The sequence below is a fragment of the Podarcis tiliguerta genome (assembly GCF_965153285.1).
Source record: "Podarcis tiliguerta genome assembly, chromosome: 2".
Lineage (NCBI taxonomy): Eukaryota > Metazoa > Chordata > Lepidosauria > Squamata > Lacertidae > Podarcis > Podarcis tiliguerta.
The window spans coordinates 39670793-39685544 of record NC_139535.1 but is presented as its reverse complement, the minus strand read 5'-3'; the positions used below and the strand labels follow the sequence as shown (position 1 = coordinate 39685544).

The window sequence follows — 14752 nt, the reverse complement described above, 5'->3', positions numbered from 1 at the left end:
AAGAAGTAAATGGCATTAGCAGTGAAGTCACAGACCTTCCCTGAAGTGTTCACGGTGCGGCTGAATAGATTTGAAGCTCTGCAGTGAAAAGAAATGCAATGTGTAGTCTTCAGGCTGTTAGTATTTGAAGAGTGGCATATTTATTATATTACAGAAATGTGTGTGGCTGGAAATAATGTTACCTGTGGGTAGAGTGGATTGTGTAGGACCCCAGTGGCCAGTATTCTGTCTGTCTCTTCTTGCATTCTTTGTTTATTTGAAGAAGTGCACAGTAACAGAACCAGAAACACTCGGTCTTAAGAGGGCAGAAACGGAGCAGCCCCTTCACTGATGCATTTTGAGTGATATTATTACTATTATTATTATTATTAAATGAAGTATTAAAGGGCTCAAAAGTTATGTGAACATTCAGAGAAGATAATGCACATTAGAAACAGGAAAAGAGGGCCAAATAGAGCTGGGGTCTAGGCCATGTGAAGCAGCACTTTCACCAGTTTTAAGCAAGGTAAATGTCAATGCAGTTGTACCTTCTGCATTTTAATCTGTGCTAAGAGATCTCCTCGGGACTTCATTCTCATGTAAATGTAAACATGTGTCTTGCCCCTGTTATCAAAGGGGCTCATTTTGAACCTAGAAATGCCAGTACTGTCTTGCTTCCTTGGGAGAATTAGCAAGAACCAACAACAGTTAATGTAAGTGAATATATAGTGTTTGTTTACATAACATGGTGTGTACACTGAGTAAAATGGCTTTGCCACTTTAAACCACAGTACAGAAATATAAAATAAGAAAATGGTTAGTAGTCACAGTTTACACAGGCTACCCAAACTCAGGAGTGGCTTCAGATGGAGTGGGAACCAGGGAACCAGCAGGGTTGTCACACCAACCTAAACCCATGGGGGCGGGGGAGAAAGCAGTAATGCAAATTACCTGAGGTTTGAATAATGGGAGAGCTGAAAGAAAGTGAGATTAGGGAAATAGAAAACTAAAAGTAGGAGTGTGAAGCAAGATACTAATAATTATCTGTCCAAGGAAGTTAGAGGAAGAGAAGCACTTTCCTGAGTGACCTGTGATGGCGCGATCATTAGTGAGATTGGAGTTCCTGGCAGCTTTTCAGTGAGTGAGTGGTAGGCCCCTTACAGTTTACAGATACAGCTATCTACCTCTGCTTACTCAAAAGGTACCTGACAGGATCAGGGCAGGGCAGTATGAATGATAAGTTGGCTTTTGAGCCAAAGCACAGTGCTCATCCTGGGTTCCTTAGAACCCTTCTACTAGAGTCCCAGAATAGAAAAGGCTTTCCTTTTGGGTTAACACAGGCTTTCTGCAAGGTTCCTGACAAATCCTGAAGAGAATAACAAACACTGCTGAGAGAAGGCTTGCTGCTGCAGGCATCCACCGAGTTAGAGTAGGCTTGAAGTAAAGAGAGGTATGGCACAGCCTTCTAGAGAATTTGAAAATGCTCAACAGTTTGGGTATTAACACAATGTCCAGTTACAGGAAAGATACTTCCTGAAGAGTGGTATGCTATACAAGGATTATGGGACTAGATGAAAAGGGTCACTGAACGCTAAGTAATTCAGATACTGAATTGTTACCAGACATTAATAGAAGTCTTCCGTTACAGAGTGGCAGGGAGGTCACAGGGTTCTCTGGCTAATCAAAACTCAGTTGTCCATTGTGAGGAGGTTTCCAAGGAAATGCAAATGTAGACTTAATCCAATTACTGGTGGAGGATGTTTGCCAGCGGAAGCCCTTGAGGGTTAATAGGAGTGTATTCTTTCACGGGACACTGCAAAGGTTCTGGGGCCTAATTAGGTTGGCACTTATATTCTGTCCCATACCATAACTGCTTCTACCATAGAGTATTCTGCTTCAACCAGTGTTGCTTTCTCTGTTAGATTTTAATTGAATCACACTTTTGCTCAAAGCGCAGCTAAACAGACACATAGTTTCAGGGCACGTGCAGAGTTGCAGCTGAATCAGGCTTCTCAGGAACATCTAAGCGCAGTACAGGTATGTAAGCAATATTGTAACAGAGCGTAGCAGTCAGGGTAGGCCTGAGGTGTCAAAAGCCACAGTGAGCAGCAAAAAATGACATGGAGGTCATGGAGGGAGAAAGTAGACACTCTCTGAAGGCCAGCTGGAAAGGATTGGCAGACTAGAATAACTGAATTTCAGAATTCTGACTTCTAGACAATAATGGTTGTGTCTATATCCATGCAGTTAAAGGCATGCAGAAAACCAGTAGTAAAACAATAGGATTCTTTGAGGCAATAGGCAGTAGAGCTCTGATTTGTGTGTGTGGTGGTGGTGATTGTTTAAAGGACACGTTTCAGTCTGCAGTGTGACCTTGCAGCAGGAGAGGAGATAACTACAACTCCAGAGAACAAGAAGTAATGCAGAGCCATGATCTCTGAAGATTTCATAGGATTTCCTTACCCAGGCACTGCAGATAATAAAACCATATTGCCCTTTATTAAACTGTAGCCCCAAAGCTGAGTGCGTTCTCTTCAGACCCCAAGAGTGCTTGTGAGAAGCCTCATAAATGAAGAGAAATTAGATTTCTAATCTTATGATAGCTAGTTTGGCAGAAACCGAGGATTTGTTGTAGTGGATTATACCACCGGGCTTCCTTCTCTAGGGTCTTGGGCTTGGGAATTGCTAGTACCTGAAGTATCAGAACAGGAAAACAGCAATTACGTATATAATGTTGCATTGGAAGAAGGGGGTGTCAGAGAGAGAGAGATAGAGGGAGGGAGAGGGAGAGGGAGAGAGATTGAGATTCATTCTTCCTATTGTGCCAGTATAGTCATAATATACCATTTTAATAGTGTTTGCACCATTAATATAATAACTAGAGGAGAGGCCTTAGCTCTGCAATAGAGTGCATGGAGAAGGTCCCAGCATCTTCATGGAAAAGACCCTTGCCTGAATCCTGGAGAGCTACTGCCAGTTAGTGTAGGCAAGTTAGAGTTGGATGGTATAAAGCAGCTTTCTATTTTACTAATTATTATGCTGTACCTAGACTCAATGTTTTAAGAAGGGTAAGAGTAATTTGTGCTTCCATGTAGGAGAGTTCTATCATGATACAGGGACCCAGGCAGAGGGCCTTCTCGGTAGCGGCACCTGCCCTGTGGAACGCTCTCCCACCAGATGTCAAAGAGAACAACAACTACCAGACTTTTAGAAGACATCTGAAGGCAGCCCTGTTTAGGGAAGCTTTTAATGTTTAACAGACTATTGTATTTTAGTATTTTGTTGGAAGCCACCCGGAGTGGCTGGGGAAACCCACCTAGATGGGCGGAGTATACATCATCACTATTATTATTATTATTATTATTATTATTTATTTATTTAATTAATTAATTAATGTGGTGTAGGGAGAAATAGGAGCAGAATCCATCTCTTTGACATGCTAACTTTCTTTGTGCACGTATAATGTTTTCAGGTGAACCAGGCAAGTTCAAGTAGGTTATTATGCCTCTGTGGGCGTATGGCAAAGAAACCTACTCACCCCATTTGGAAATGAACAATGATCCTACTAGGCAACTCACTGTATTTTATGCTGTTTTCACAAATCAACTTTTATCTGTTGTTGTTGTTTAGTCGTGTCCGACTCTTCGTGACCCCATGGACCAGAGCACGCCAGGCCCTCCTGTCTTCCACTGCCTCCCGCAGTTCGGTCTGATTCATGTTTGTAGCTTCGAGAACACTGTCCAACCATCTCGTCCTCTGTCGTCCCTTTCTCCTTGTGCCCTCCATCTTTCCCAACATCAGGGTCTTTTCCAGGGAGTCTTCTCTTCTCATGAGGTGGCCAAAGTATTGGAGTCTCAGCTTCAGGATCTGTCCTTCCAGTGAGCACTCAGGGCTAATTTCCTTAAGAATGGATGCGTTTGATCTTCTTGCAGTCCATGGGACTCTCAAGAGTCTCCTCCAGCACCATAATTCAAAAGCATCAATTCTTCGGCGATCAGCCTTCTTTATGGTCCAGCTCTCACTTCCATACATCACTACCAGGAAAACCATGGCTTTAACTATACGGACCTTTGTTGGCAAGGTGATGTCTCTGCTTTTTGAGATGCTGTCTAGGTTTGCCATCACCTTTCTTCCGAGGAGCAGGCGTCTTTTAATTTTGTGACTGCTGTCACCATCTGCAGTGATCAACTTTTATCTAGCTACTCTCTTTTTATCTTGAGTTTTAAACTACTTGAGATGGGATATATTAAACTTTAAAATTAATTTGAGCTAAGTTCTGGTCCATAGGGTCACGAAGAGTCGGACACGACTAAACAACAACAACAACAAAGTTAAAGGACTGCTAACTTTTAACTTCAACTAGTTGGCAGTTTTCACCAACTTTGCCCATGACTGCTAATAGTAATGATTAATATTAACAATAACAAGGTGATCCCTGTTCAAAAGATCTCATCACCAGGAAGGAAAAAAAAAACAAAAAACAAAAAAAAAAAAAACAAAGAATAGGCCTCATGCTCATTTCTTCACTTTTCTCTTCCACTTATTGTAAGGAGATATTTAATTACTGAATGGAGAAATCCTATGGAGATTTTTCCTGATCGAGCTAGTGGTTTATCTCTCATGGTCAGGGAAACCCAGCAATTAATCATGGGTATCTCCTGGTTTGGCCATACAGGTTGGATGGCCAGGAGAGGACTGTGTATATGAATTTCGGCTTCCATGTTCAATTCATAGGTACAATCTGGGGCACGTTGCTGTGTGGGGTGGGAATATATATTTTCAGAGGGCCTTTGTTTTAAAATGGAAGGCAACCCCATGGGTCTGTAGAACTGACTTGTAATAGGAACAGTATATATAGGAAAAGTGCAAGATTCTGGAATGAGGGTGACTTGCCTGAATTTTTCAGTGTAGCAGCTGTTGGCATCTGAAGGCCTTAGGCAATATTCTGCATTGCTTGGTCTCTCTCTCTCTCTCTCTCGATTTTAAGGCCTTTAGTATTTCTCTTGTTGACAGGCGTTTGTTTTCAAGAGTTGGAAGAAGGGAAAGGGAGACCCCTTTAATGGGGGTTAAATGTTGAAAGAAAACCATGAGGGTCTGGTTTATTCTGGTATTTTGCAAGGCATTTCAGTCAGTCTTCATTCACCACAAAAGTAACAGTATCAGCTTTGGGCAAAGCAAGCCTATTTGCAGGCACTACAGAAGTATTAGGAGTGTTGTTGCCCTTGAATCACAAAGGAGAACAGATCTTTACTGCAGCTTTTCATCTACAGTGTTTATAAAATGTATACATTGGGGATACATTGGAATGGGCAATTTTCACCGGAGCCGTTCTCCAAAATTGATCCTACTGCTGTCGGCTCCTTCTCTCCCTGCTTCTTCCTCTTGTCAGCTGAAGTGGCTGCATCTCTGCCTCCTGTTACATTTAATACTGATGCTGGCTTCAGTCTCCCATTACAGAAAAAGTGTTTGACAGTGAAGGGGAAAAGGAAAGAGACCTAGAAAATAAGGACCTAGTTGCAGCTTTGAAGTTCTCTAATACACATCACCATAGAAACACCTTGGGCTATGTAAATTTTTCATGAAGTAAAGAAAAGAAAAGAAAAGAAAAGAAAAGAAAACACCCCAATCTTCCCTTATCTAGGAAATGAGGTCTGACCCACAGGTAGTCTGGTGTGACACAGATACTTCTGATACTTTCGCTTAGAAGTTGTGGGAGCTACTCAGGGATACTGTGAACTTTCCCTCCATTCTTCTAAATTTGTACTATGCCATTCTTCAGTGTGTTGTCTTCTGCTGACCCTTTCTCCGTGTGGAAGAGGGCACTGCCCTGTGTCCCATGGAGCTGTGGTCTGTATGTTTCCTTGGCTGTGGTATTAGCCCCTCTATGGTAAGGTTCTCCAGCACACAAGCCTGGCTGGAACAAGAAGCAGAAGTTGCTCTCTGAATAAAGCTAATCATATAGCACATTTCAGGTCCCTTACCAGCTGCTGCCATCAAGCTGAAATGGGGGTGAGAGAAGCACTAATTGATGACCCCCTGCTCACCCTGGGGGTACTGCTTCTCAGTAAGGGGTAGGAGCACTTCATCACTTCTACCAAAGGGATTACTGTATGGAACAGGTCACTGGTGTGTGCTGTGAAGAGGAAAATGTTGCAGATGGTTTCAGAAGTCCTGCATGACTAAACTAGCTTAAATTTCATTTATGAAAATGAAGTTCTCCCTTCCTACGAGCCCCAGCCAGCATGACCAACTCCTGTTCAACCTGAAGGCAGGCATGTTAACATTTTATGTGTAAAACACTCTCATATCCCTATACTGGATCAGACGGATTCTGTGCAATATTTGATCATCCCACCTCTGATACATTGCAGTTGAACTTGGGACAGATAAGCAAAATTTATTGGGATTATTGAACAGCATCCATATTGGGAGGAATGGAGATACTATTGCTTGGGATAACAATGTTAACCTAATGCAAAAATGTCAGTTTACCAATAGAATTTTGTTAAACATCTGTTCTGCCTTTTCACATGTGACTTCATGCATCACATTTTTTAATGTGGGAACCTACAGATCAGACAAATAAAGAAGAAAAATGTCTAGGTGCTAGAAAGATGGTTTATGCCAGACCCAGCACAGTTTTGGCAGAAATTCTTCCTTTGGGATACCCCTCTAGCAGCAATGGTCTAATACAAGTTACTTTATAGTGACTCCATAATGCACCTAGAGTTGTTGTTTCTTCTTGTTCTCCTCCTGCTGCTGTCCCTTCTTTTCTTTTGTCTATCAATGGTGATATCTCCTTTTTTTGGTCTGTAAACTGAAGATACTTTTAAGCATACCTCTGAAAAAGTGGGAAGAGTAACTGTGATAAATGTGCTTGCAAAACTCATATATTACAGAGGTACCTCGCAAGACGAATGCCTCGGAAGACGAAAAACTCACAAGACGAAAGAGTTTTTCGTTTTCTGAGTTGCTTCGCAAGACGGATTTCCCTATGGGCTTGCTTCGCAAGACGAAACGTCTTGCGCCTTTTTTTAAAAACCGCCAATGCATTCCTATGGGAAACCGCCAATACACAGTGGTGCTTCGCAAGATGAAAAAACTCGTAGAACGAAAAAACTTGCAGAACGAATTAATTTCGTCTTGCGAGGCACCACTGTATACCAGTATGCTCGACAGGAATGTGTGATTGGCTGCATCTCCATTTAATACACACTTAGTGGCAAACTTGAGTTTACCTCTGCATAATGCTGAAAATAACACTCAGGCTCAGGATGAGGAAGCTGCCATGTGCACACAATTCTGACCGCATCCCACATGTGTTAAGAGTTTGCTTCAAGTGGACATTGAAGTATAAGGCATTTATTCCAGCATTTTATCCTTTGGGAAATGATTGTTAACTATAAAGAGACACAGGAAGCTACCTTATATAGAGTTGGACCACTGGTCAATCTAGCTCAATATTGTCTACACTGACTGGCAGTGACCTTCCAGGATGTCAGGCAGGGGTCTCTCCTAGCCGTATTTGGAGAGGCTGGTGATTGAACCTGAGCAGTTTGGCATACCAAACATGTGCTCTACCAGTGAGTTACAGCCCTTTAAAATCATTTTTAAAGTCACACCCAACATTTAAAAATATTATGGTATTAGTGACCTTTCGCAGCCAAAATCAAGCTGTTCTTGGGTTGCTGTCCCCCCCCCCTTCCACAGACCATACAGGAATAAGTCTCCCTTAGTATGGTTTGCTGTAATGTCTCCCTACAATGTTTGTTGAAAAGTTGATTTTGTACTATTTGCTTTAGCACTGTTTGGCCAGGAGTTATTATATGGCTCAAGTACTGGCAGAGTTGAAAGCCATGCCTGTTTGGGCAGAGAATAAAAAAAGAAAATGGTGTTTTACTCTTAGCCAAGCAACTTAAGCTTGAAAACCAACACTTGCTTCTCTGAATGTGTTATCAGTCAATATTAGTTAATGCAGCTTGGACATTGTGCCTTCTGAATGATAATGGCAACGAAACCTCTCTGTAATGTTTGCCTCCTTATATTGTCCTTTAATCAGTATCCTTTGGCTTTTTCTAGCAATATATTGTGTTCTTTTACACCTAATCTCTTTAATAAGGTTCTTCCATTTTTATTGCCCTCTAATTTTATTCTCTGTGGAAGGTGTGAACCTATAGCTTTAGAAAATGAGGCGTTAGTATTTATGTAATAACTATAACAAATGAAGAACCATGAACTGTTTCGTTTTATGAATAATCTAGAGAGATCCCATTCTTCTTCTTTTTTAAAAAAGAGTTCAAATGTCCCATTTTCTGAGCCAGCTATGAGCACTGTGATTTAAAGAATCAGAATTTACACAAAACAAATTTGTGTGGATGGAAGAACGGGTGGTGTAGTTCAAGCAGAATAACAGCTGTATGTGGCAGGCTAAGGGTGAATACAGTTACCACTTCCCAAGTAGTAATTTACTATTCTCCAATGGTTTGTCTTCACCCCCAAAGGCGCACTCCATTGTCCCTGAGACAGACATGCCAGCCAACTGCTACTACACAGTAAGCCATTTTAATATAACACCTTTCCCAATGTTGTGGAGAGTATTACCACTCCCCTGGATTTCTGAACAGCTGCAGGAAAGTCTGGTAGAATTTTCCTCATTGTTCGGTGGAACCAGCTTGCTGAAAGGCCAATATATGAACACTGTAGTAGATTACCATTTGGTAAAGTGTTGCCTATAGTCATCCTAGCCTGAGATCATAGAATCATAGAGTTGGAAGAGACCACAAGGGCCATCGAGTCCAACCCCCTGCCAAGCAGGAAACACAATCAGAGCACTCCTGACATATGGTTGTCAAGCCTCTGCTTAAAGACCTCCAAAGAAGGAGACTCCACCACACTCCTTGGCAGCAAATTCCACTGTCAAACAGCTCTTACTGTCAGGAAGTTCTTCCTAATGCTTAGGTGGAATCTTCTTTCTTGTAGTTTGGATCCATTGCTCCGTGTCCGCTTCTCTGGAGCAGCAGAAAACAACCTTTCTCCCTCCTCTATGTGACATCCTTTTATATATTTGAACATGGCTATCATATCACCCCTTAACCTCCTCCGGGCTAAACATGCCCAGCTCCCTTAGCCGTTCCTCATAAGGCATCGTTTCCAGGCCTTTGACCATTTTGGTTGCCCTCCTCTGGACACGTTCCAGTTTGTCAGTGTCCTTGAACTGTGGTGCCCAGAACTGGACACAGTACTCCAGGTGAGGTCTGACCAGAGCAGAATACAGTGGCACTATTACTTCCCTTGATCTAGATGCTATACTCCTATTGATGCAGCCCAGAATTGCATTGGCTTTTTTAGCTGCCGCGTCACACTGTTGGCTCATGTCAAGTTTGTGGTCAACCAAGACTCCTAGATCCTTTTCACATGTACTGCTCTCAAGCCAGGTGTCACCCATCTTGTATTTGTGCCTCTCATTTTTTTTGCCCAAGTGCAATACTTTACATTTCTCCCTGTTAAAGTTCATCTTGTTTGTTTTGGCCCAGTTCTCTAATCTGCCAAGGTCGTTTTGAAGTGTGATCCTGTTCTCTGAGGTGTTAGCCACCCCTCCCAGTTTGGTGTCTTCTGCAAATTTGATCAGGATGCCCTTGAGTCCATCATCCAAGTCGTTGATAAAGATGTTGAATAAGACCGGGCCCAAGACAGAACCCTGTGGCACCCCACTAGTCACTCTTCTCCAGGATGAAGAGGAACCATTGATGAGCACCCTTTGGGTTCGGTCAGTCAGCCAGTTACAAATCCACTGATTGGTAGCATAGTCAAGACCGCATTTTACCAGCTTCTTTACAAGAATATCATGGGGCACCTTGTCAAATGCCTTGCTGAAATCAAGGTAGACTACATCCACTGCGTTCCCTTCATCTACCAGGCTTGTAATTCTGTCAAAAAATGAGATCAGGTTAGTTTGACATGACTTATTTTTCAGAAATCCATGCTGACTATTGGTGATCACAGCATTCCTTTCTAGGTGCTCACAGACTGTTCGCTTAATGATCTGCTCCAGAATCTTCCCTGGTATTGATGTCAGACTGACTGGGCGTTAATTATTTGGGTCCTCTCTTTTCCCCTTTTTGAAAATAGGGACAACATTTGCCCTCCTCCAGTCTGCCGGGACTTCGCCTGTTCTCCAGGAATTCTCAAAGATGATTGCCAGTGGTTCTGAGATCACATCTGCCAGTTCTTTTAATACTCTTGGATGCAGTTCATCTGGCCCTGGAGACTTGAATACATCTAAACTAGCCAAGTATTCTTGTACTATCTCCTTAGTTATTCTGGGCTGTGTTTGCTCGATGATGCACTGGAGAGAGAGCAAGTATTTCCTTTGTAGATTTGCCATCCATAGTACTTTCTGATTTTATCACCTGTCATGCTGACATCTGACTGTGTACACACACACACACACACACACTGTGGCTGTGAATAAATATAGTGCATTTAAGGTATATATAGTGTATGTCTGGTTCAAACAATGCTTTCTCTCTCTACCTGTATTTGCAGTCTACTGCAGAGAGAAAGCATTGCTTGAACCAGACTGTTGTCATGATCAAGTTATTGATTGCCAGCGAACATGCTGCATGTGTGGTGTGCTGTTGGGGGCTAATGACAGTCTTATCCTTGTTCTCCTAGAGGAGGGAGGAAATTGGCTCACCTGCCTGACCTGTAGACATTTAATTCCATCCAGGGCAGTGGCAAGAGGGGGGCAGGAGGTTAGGCAGGCAATGTGCAGCCAATTTCACATAATCCTTCCACCTCCTTGGGTAACTTATCTGTGCTGTTTAAAATGACAGCAACTCATATAAATGGGGAGCCGTTTTCTGTCTCTCTGTCAGCTTCAGCTCTGAACTGTGGCCAACAAGAACATTCGTCCCACCTCACCGGACCCCCTTCAGATAAATAATCACGATAATAAAGGCCAGACCTCAGAAGAAGTTACCGCTTAAAGAATAGGCTGCCAAGCCAGTGTAGCCCCAAGAAGTATGGGAGACTCAGCGGCCCTTGACAACAAATGAGTGCGCTGGCTTCCTCATAAACACCTCAGTCTGAAGCCAGGAAGTTTATGGGTATGAGAGATGTTTATTGTCTTGTACTTACTCTGCTGCTGCCGGGTTATTGCTTAAGTCAAAATAATAATAATAAAAAGTGTGTGTGTGTGTGTGTGTGTGTGTTGCAGTTTATTTTTGTGAGCAGACTGAGCTCCCTGCAGTCTGTGTGGCTTCACTGTGAAGTCCTTAAATAATCTGCTTGCTAAGAAAAGGGAGAGAGGAAAACAGCTTGGCATTGGTCTGGCTGTATAATGTACGTCTATCTAGAACAAGGACCACCCTATTAAGTAAAAAAAAAACCTCCAGCACAGCTCCAGAAGGAATCATACTAGTGAAACAGCTGGGTCTTCACCTTGAAGCTACTTCACACACCCACACACCCACACCCACACCCCTCCTTGACTATCTGTGTGGAGAAAGGCTGCTGTGAACTGTGGGGAGCTGGCTGCCATTTCCATGATCACATTTTCTGGAAACCATGTGCATGGTTTACACCAACCTTACACTGTGTGCTGGTGTAATTGCACAGTCTTGTGGAAGGGTTTGCTAGTGTGTACTGGACTTTTAGGGACGCGGGTGGCGCTGTGGGTTAAAGCCTCAGCGCCTAGGACTTGCCGATCGAAAGGTTGGCGGTTCGAATCCCCGTGGCGGGGTGCGCTCCCGTCGTTCGGTCCCAGCGCCTGCCAACCTAGCAGTTCGAAAGCACCCCCGGGTGCAAGTAGATAAATAGGGACCGCTTACCAGTGGGAAGGTAAACGGCGTTCCGTGTGCTGCGCTGGCTCGCCAGATGCAGCTTGTCACGCTGGCCACGTGATTCGGAAGTGTCTGCGGACAGCGCTGGCTCCCGGCCTATAGAGTGAGATGAGCGCACAACCCTAGAGTCTGGCAAGACTGGCCCGTACGGGCAGGGGTACCTTTACCTTTACCTTACTGGACTTTTAGGGAGAAGTTTTTTTGCAGAGAATGAATGGGCAGACATGTCCCATTTTCAGCAAAAGGCTGTGGTAGAGAAGTAGGAAAGTAGCTGCTTACAAGGACAGAGCAAGGACTGATGGCTTCAATTTGCAGCTATACATACTTATACAGTAGTGTAATACATGTCTGCTCAGAAGCAAGCACCATTGGGTTCAATGGGACTTTCTTCCAGGTAAGTGTGCATAGGATTGTACCCTTAGATGGATTATCCAGAAATGTTTTTTCTACCTGCAGAAGTTAGTTGAGCATGGTAGTCAAAAGAGGCTATGGACTCTCCTTCCTAGTAGACAATCATTTCTTTCTGAGGAGGCTTATAAGCCCAGGGTGTCCTGGAATTGCAGGTAGTTGGAGTGGACATTTTCAGGGTTCCTTCCAGCTTTAGGTTTGTCCTTTTACCTTCCTCCTCTTCCACCTCGCCCCCCCTCATATATTTCCATTATCATTGTAAAGCCAACCTTGGGCAGGGGAAAAACAAGTTGTCTTGGGGAAATTGGAAGCATCACGCCTTCTGGCCAGTGGTGTAGCATGGGTTACCAGCACCCAGGGTAAGGCAAGTATTGCATCCCCTTACTGGCGCCTCCATGTGGCACTGCTGCTGCTGCCGGACAGAGCTGCAGAGCAGCAGCAGGACATGTGTGCATGCCTCCTCAGGCTGGGGCACTGCCACCCCTCTAAGACTTGCTGTCCGGCCAGGGGATGCCACGCAGCCAAGGGATGCAAGGGACTCGACTCTCCCAGCTCCTCAGTATGCTGCTCAGGTGAGGCGGATGGGTGGGATGGGAAGCGCCTCTGGTCGGGACGGCAACTGCAGAGACGTGCCCCTAAATTTTTTTTGCACCCAGGAAAATCACCCTGGTACTCTCTCCCCCCTGCTCCCCATGCTGTGCCTGTTTTCTTTTAGTATACATCTCATGACCCCCAGTTTCATATGCTACTGTTGGTCTCTGTAAGAGTGTGCAGTGCCTTGTATGACTCCAAGGTACCTACCTTTGCTTAGAGTGTGCTCTACTGGGATATGAAGAATCATTCCTTGAGATTGCATTCCCACCCACCCATCTCAGTCGTATTTTTTTGGCATTCACTTACAGGACAGTAGCAACAGGGAGACTTGACGTCATTGTTTAAAATGCTTGTCATTTTTAAAATACACTTTCCTCTCGTGTGGGGGGCCCTATTAAGAGCTTTATTGTATAGCAATAGGTGTTCTCCATAAATCACTGACTTGTTCTCTCTTCCCTTTCTCTCTTCCTTCACTCTGTCGCTCAGCCTGTGGATTTGGATGCCTGGGTAAGCTCCTGTTCTCCCCTGCATGCATATAATCTTCCTCTTTGAATTAGCTGCGAGATAAAGTAAAGAAATAACAGAGTATCACGTCGTTACTACACATAGACAATTGTCATTGCTGATGCAGGGCTTTATTTTTTGTCATTACAATTTAAAAAGATGTTAAGCCAGAAAATCACATTTTATTCATAAAATATTTTCTGTAGGCTTTGAGGGGTATAGTGATATTTGCAGCTGCTGGTACCAAACTTGATAGGATGGGTTGACCAGCCAAACCTTCAAGTAACTGAATGGATGGAATATAAAGTTGTCTTGGTGGCTGGTTGTTCAGAACTCATTTGGTGCTCCCTTACCCTGTAGTAAAATCTTCCTTTTTCTTCTTTCTTTCAAAATGGTTTGGAGACCTAAATGAATTATGCTGATGGGAAATAGAGAAGACAAAGAACTTATAAAGACTTGGCAGGCCTGAGAAGCCTGGTGTAATAAGTGAGAAGTCTATCAAATACTTCTGAAGGGCAGAAAGCAAACTAATGGAGTGTAATCCTTATTTGTAGTCCTCTGCCTTCTTTCAGCCTTGTGTGCCAAGAACCATATTCACTTTGTGTACCTTGCAAGTTTGGAATTTATTTAGCATCCTTTTTAAAAGACAAATTTCTAGCTCTCCTGATGCAGAGGAAAGTCTGGTAACCCAACAGACTGGTCCACAGACTGGGTCTAGTTTTGTACTGCTAGCTAGTCATTATTTTCTTAATGGGCCAGACGTTGCACAATATACTACTGACAAGCATTATTGCCAAGGGAAGATTTAAGAAATAGAAGAACAGATGGAATTAATCAAATGGGTGCTGTCTGTTGTGAGTACTCAGTAGTGATGAAAAGATATTCTGTACATGCTCAGTATAAAAATAAATAAATAAATCAAGACTATAGTTTCATCATAATTTAATTTATTTACCCTGTGAGCAAATCCCATTCTATAATATACTGGTGGCTTTGTCTTTGATCATCCTGCAAGCTCTGTTGGCTTGGATCTTAAGATAACTTAACAGCAGAAATGTTTACCATCACCTCTTCCCTCCTGTAGCTACTTGTGTCCCCCCTTCAAAAAAACAAAACAAACAAACCCCTCTCTGAAGGGTTCAGAGCCTGTTCCTGAAGAATATGGGATGGAGTGTAGGAGGGTGCTGGGATAAGAGAAATTGCCTCAAATCAGATTTGAGTCCTAGAGGTAGATAACTTAAGGAAGTTCACAGAAGTTTCCAATCCCCTCCTTGCTCTTACACACATATATCACAGTCTACCCCATATTGTCCAGGACCTAAGGCCAGCCCGAGGCATTTTGGCACCTGAGGCGAACCACAAAATGGCTCCCTCCTCCCTGTCAGAGAAGAAGGGGTATGTGAAGATCTGCATCAGGAACGAGG

General features: G+C 43.4%; 1 protein-coding gene across 8 annotated transcripts in view; it reads left to right on the top strand.

Annotated features, from left to right (window-relative positions):
• CHCHD6 (coiled-coil-helix-coiled-coil-helix domain containing 6) overlaps positions 1-14752 on the top strand; it is a 198506-nt gene that overhangs the window by 59935 nt on the left and 123819 nt on the right. For 2 of the 8 annotated variants that reach the window (XM_083418840.1, XM_083418842.1), the window contains exon 5: positions 13311-13331. The exons of the other annotated variants lie outside the window; for them this stretch is intronic. In XM_083418840.1, the coding sequence (XP_083274966.1) occupies positions 13311-13331 (21 nt within the window). The remainder of the gene's footprint in view (positions 1-13310; positions 13332-14752) is intronic. 8 annotated transcript variants of the gene reach the window in all.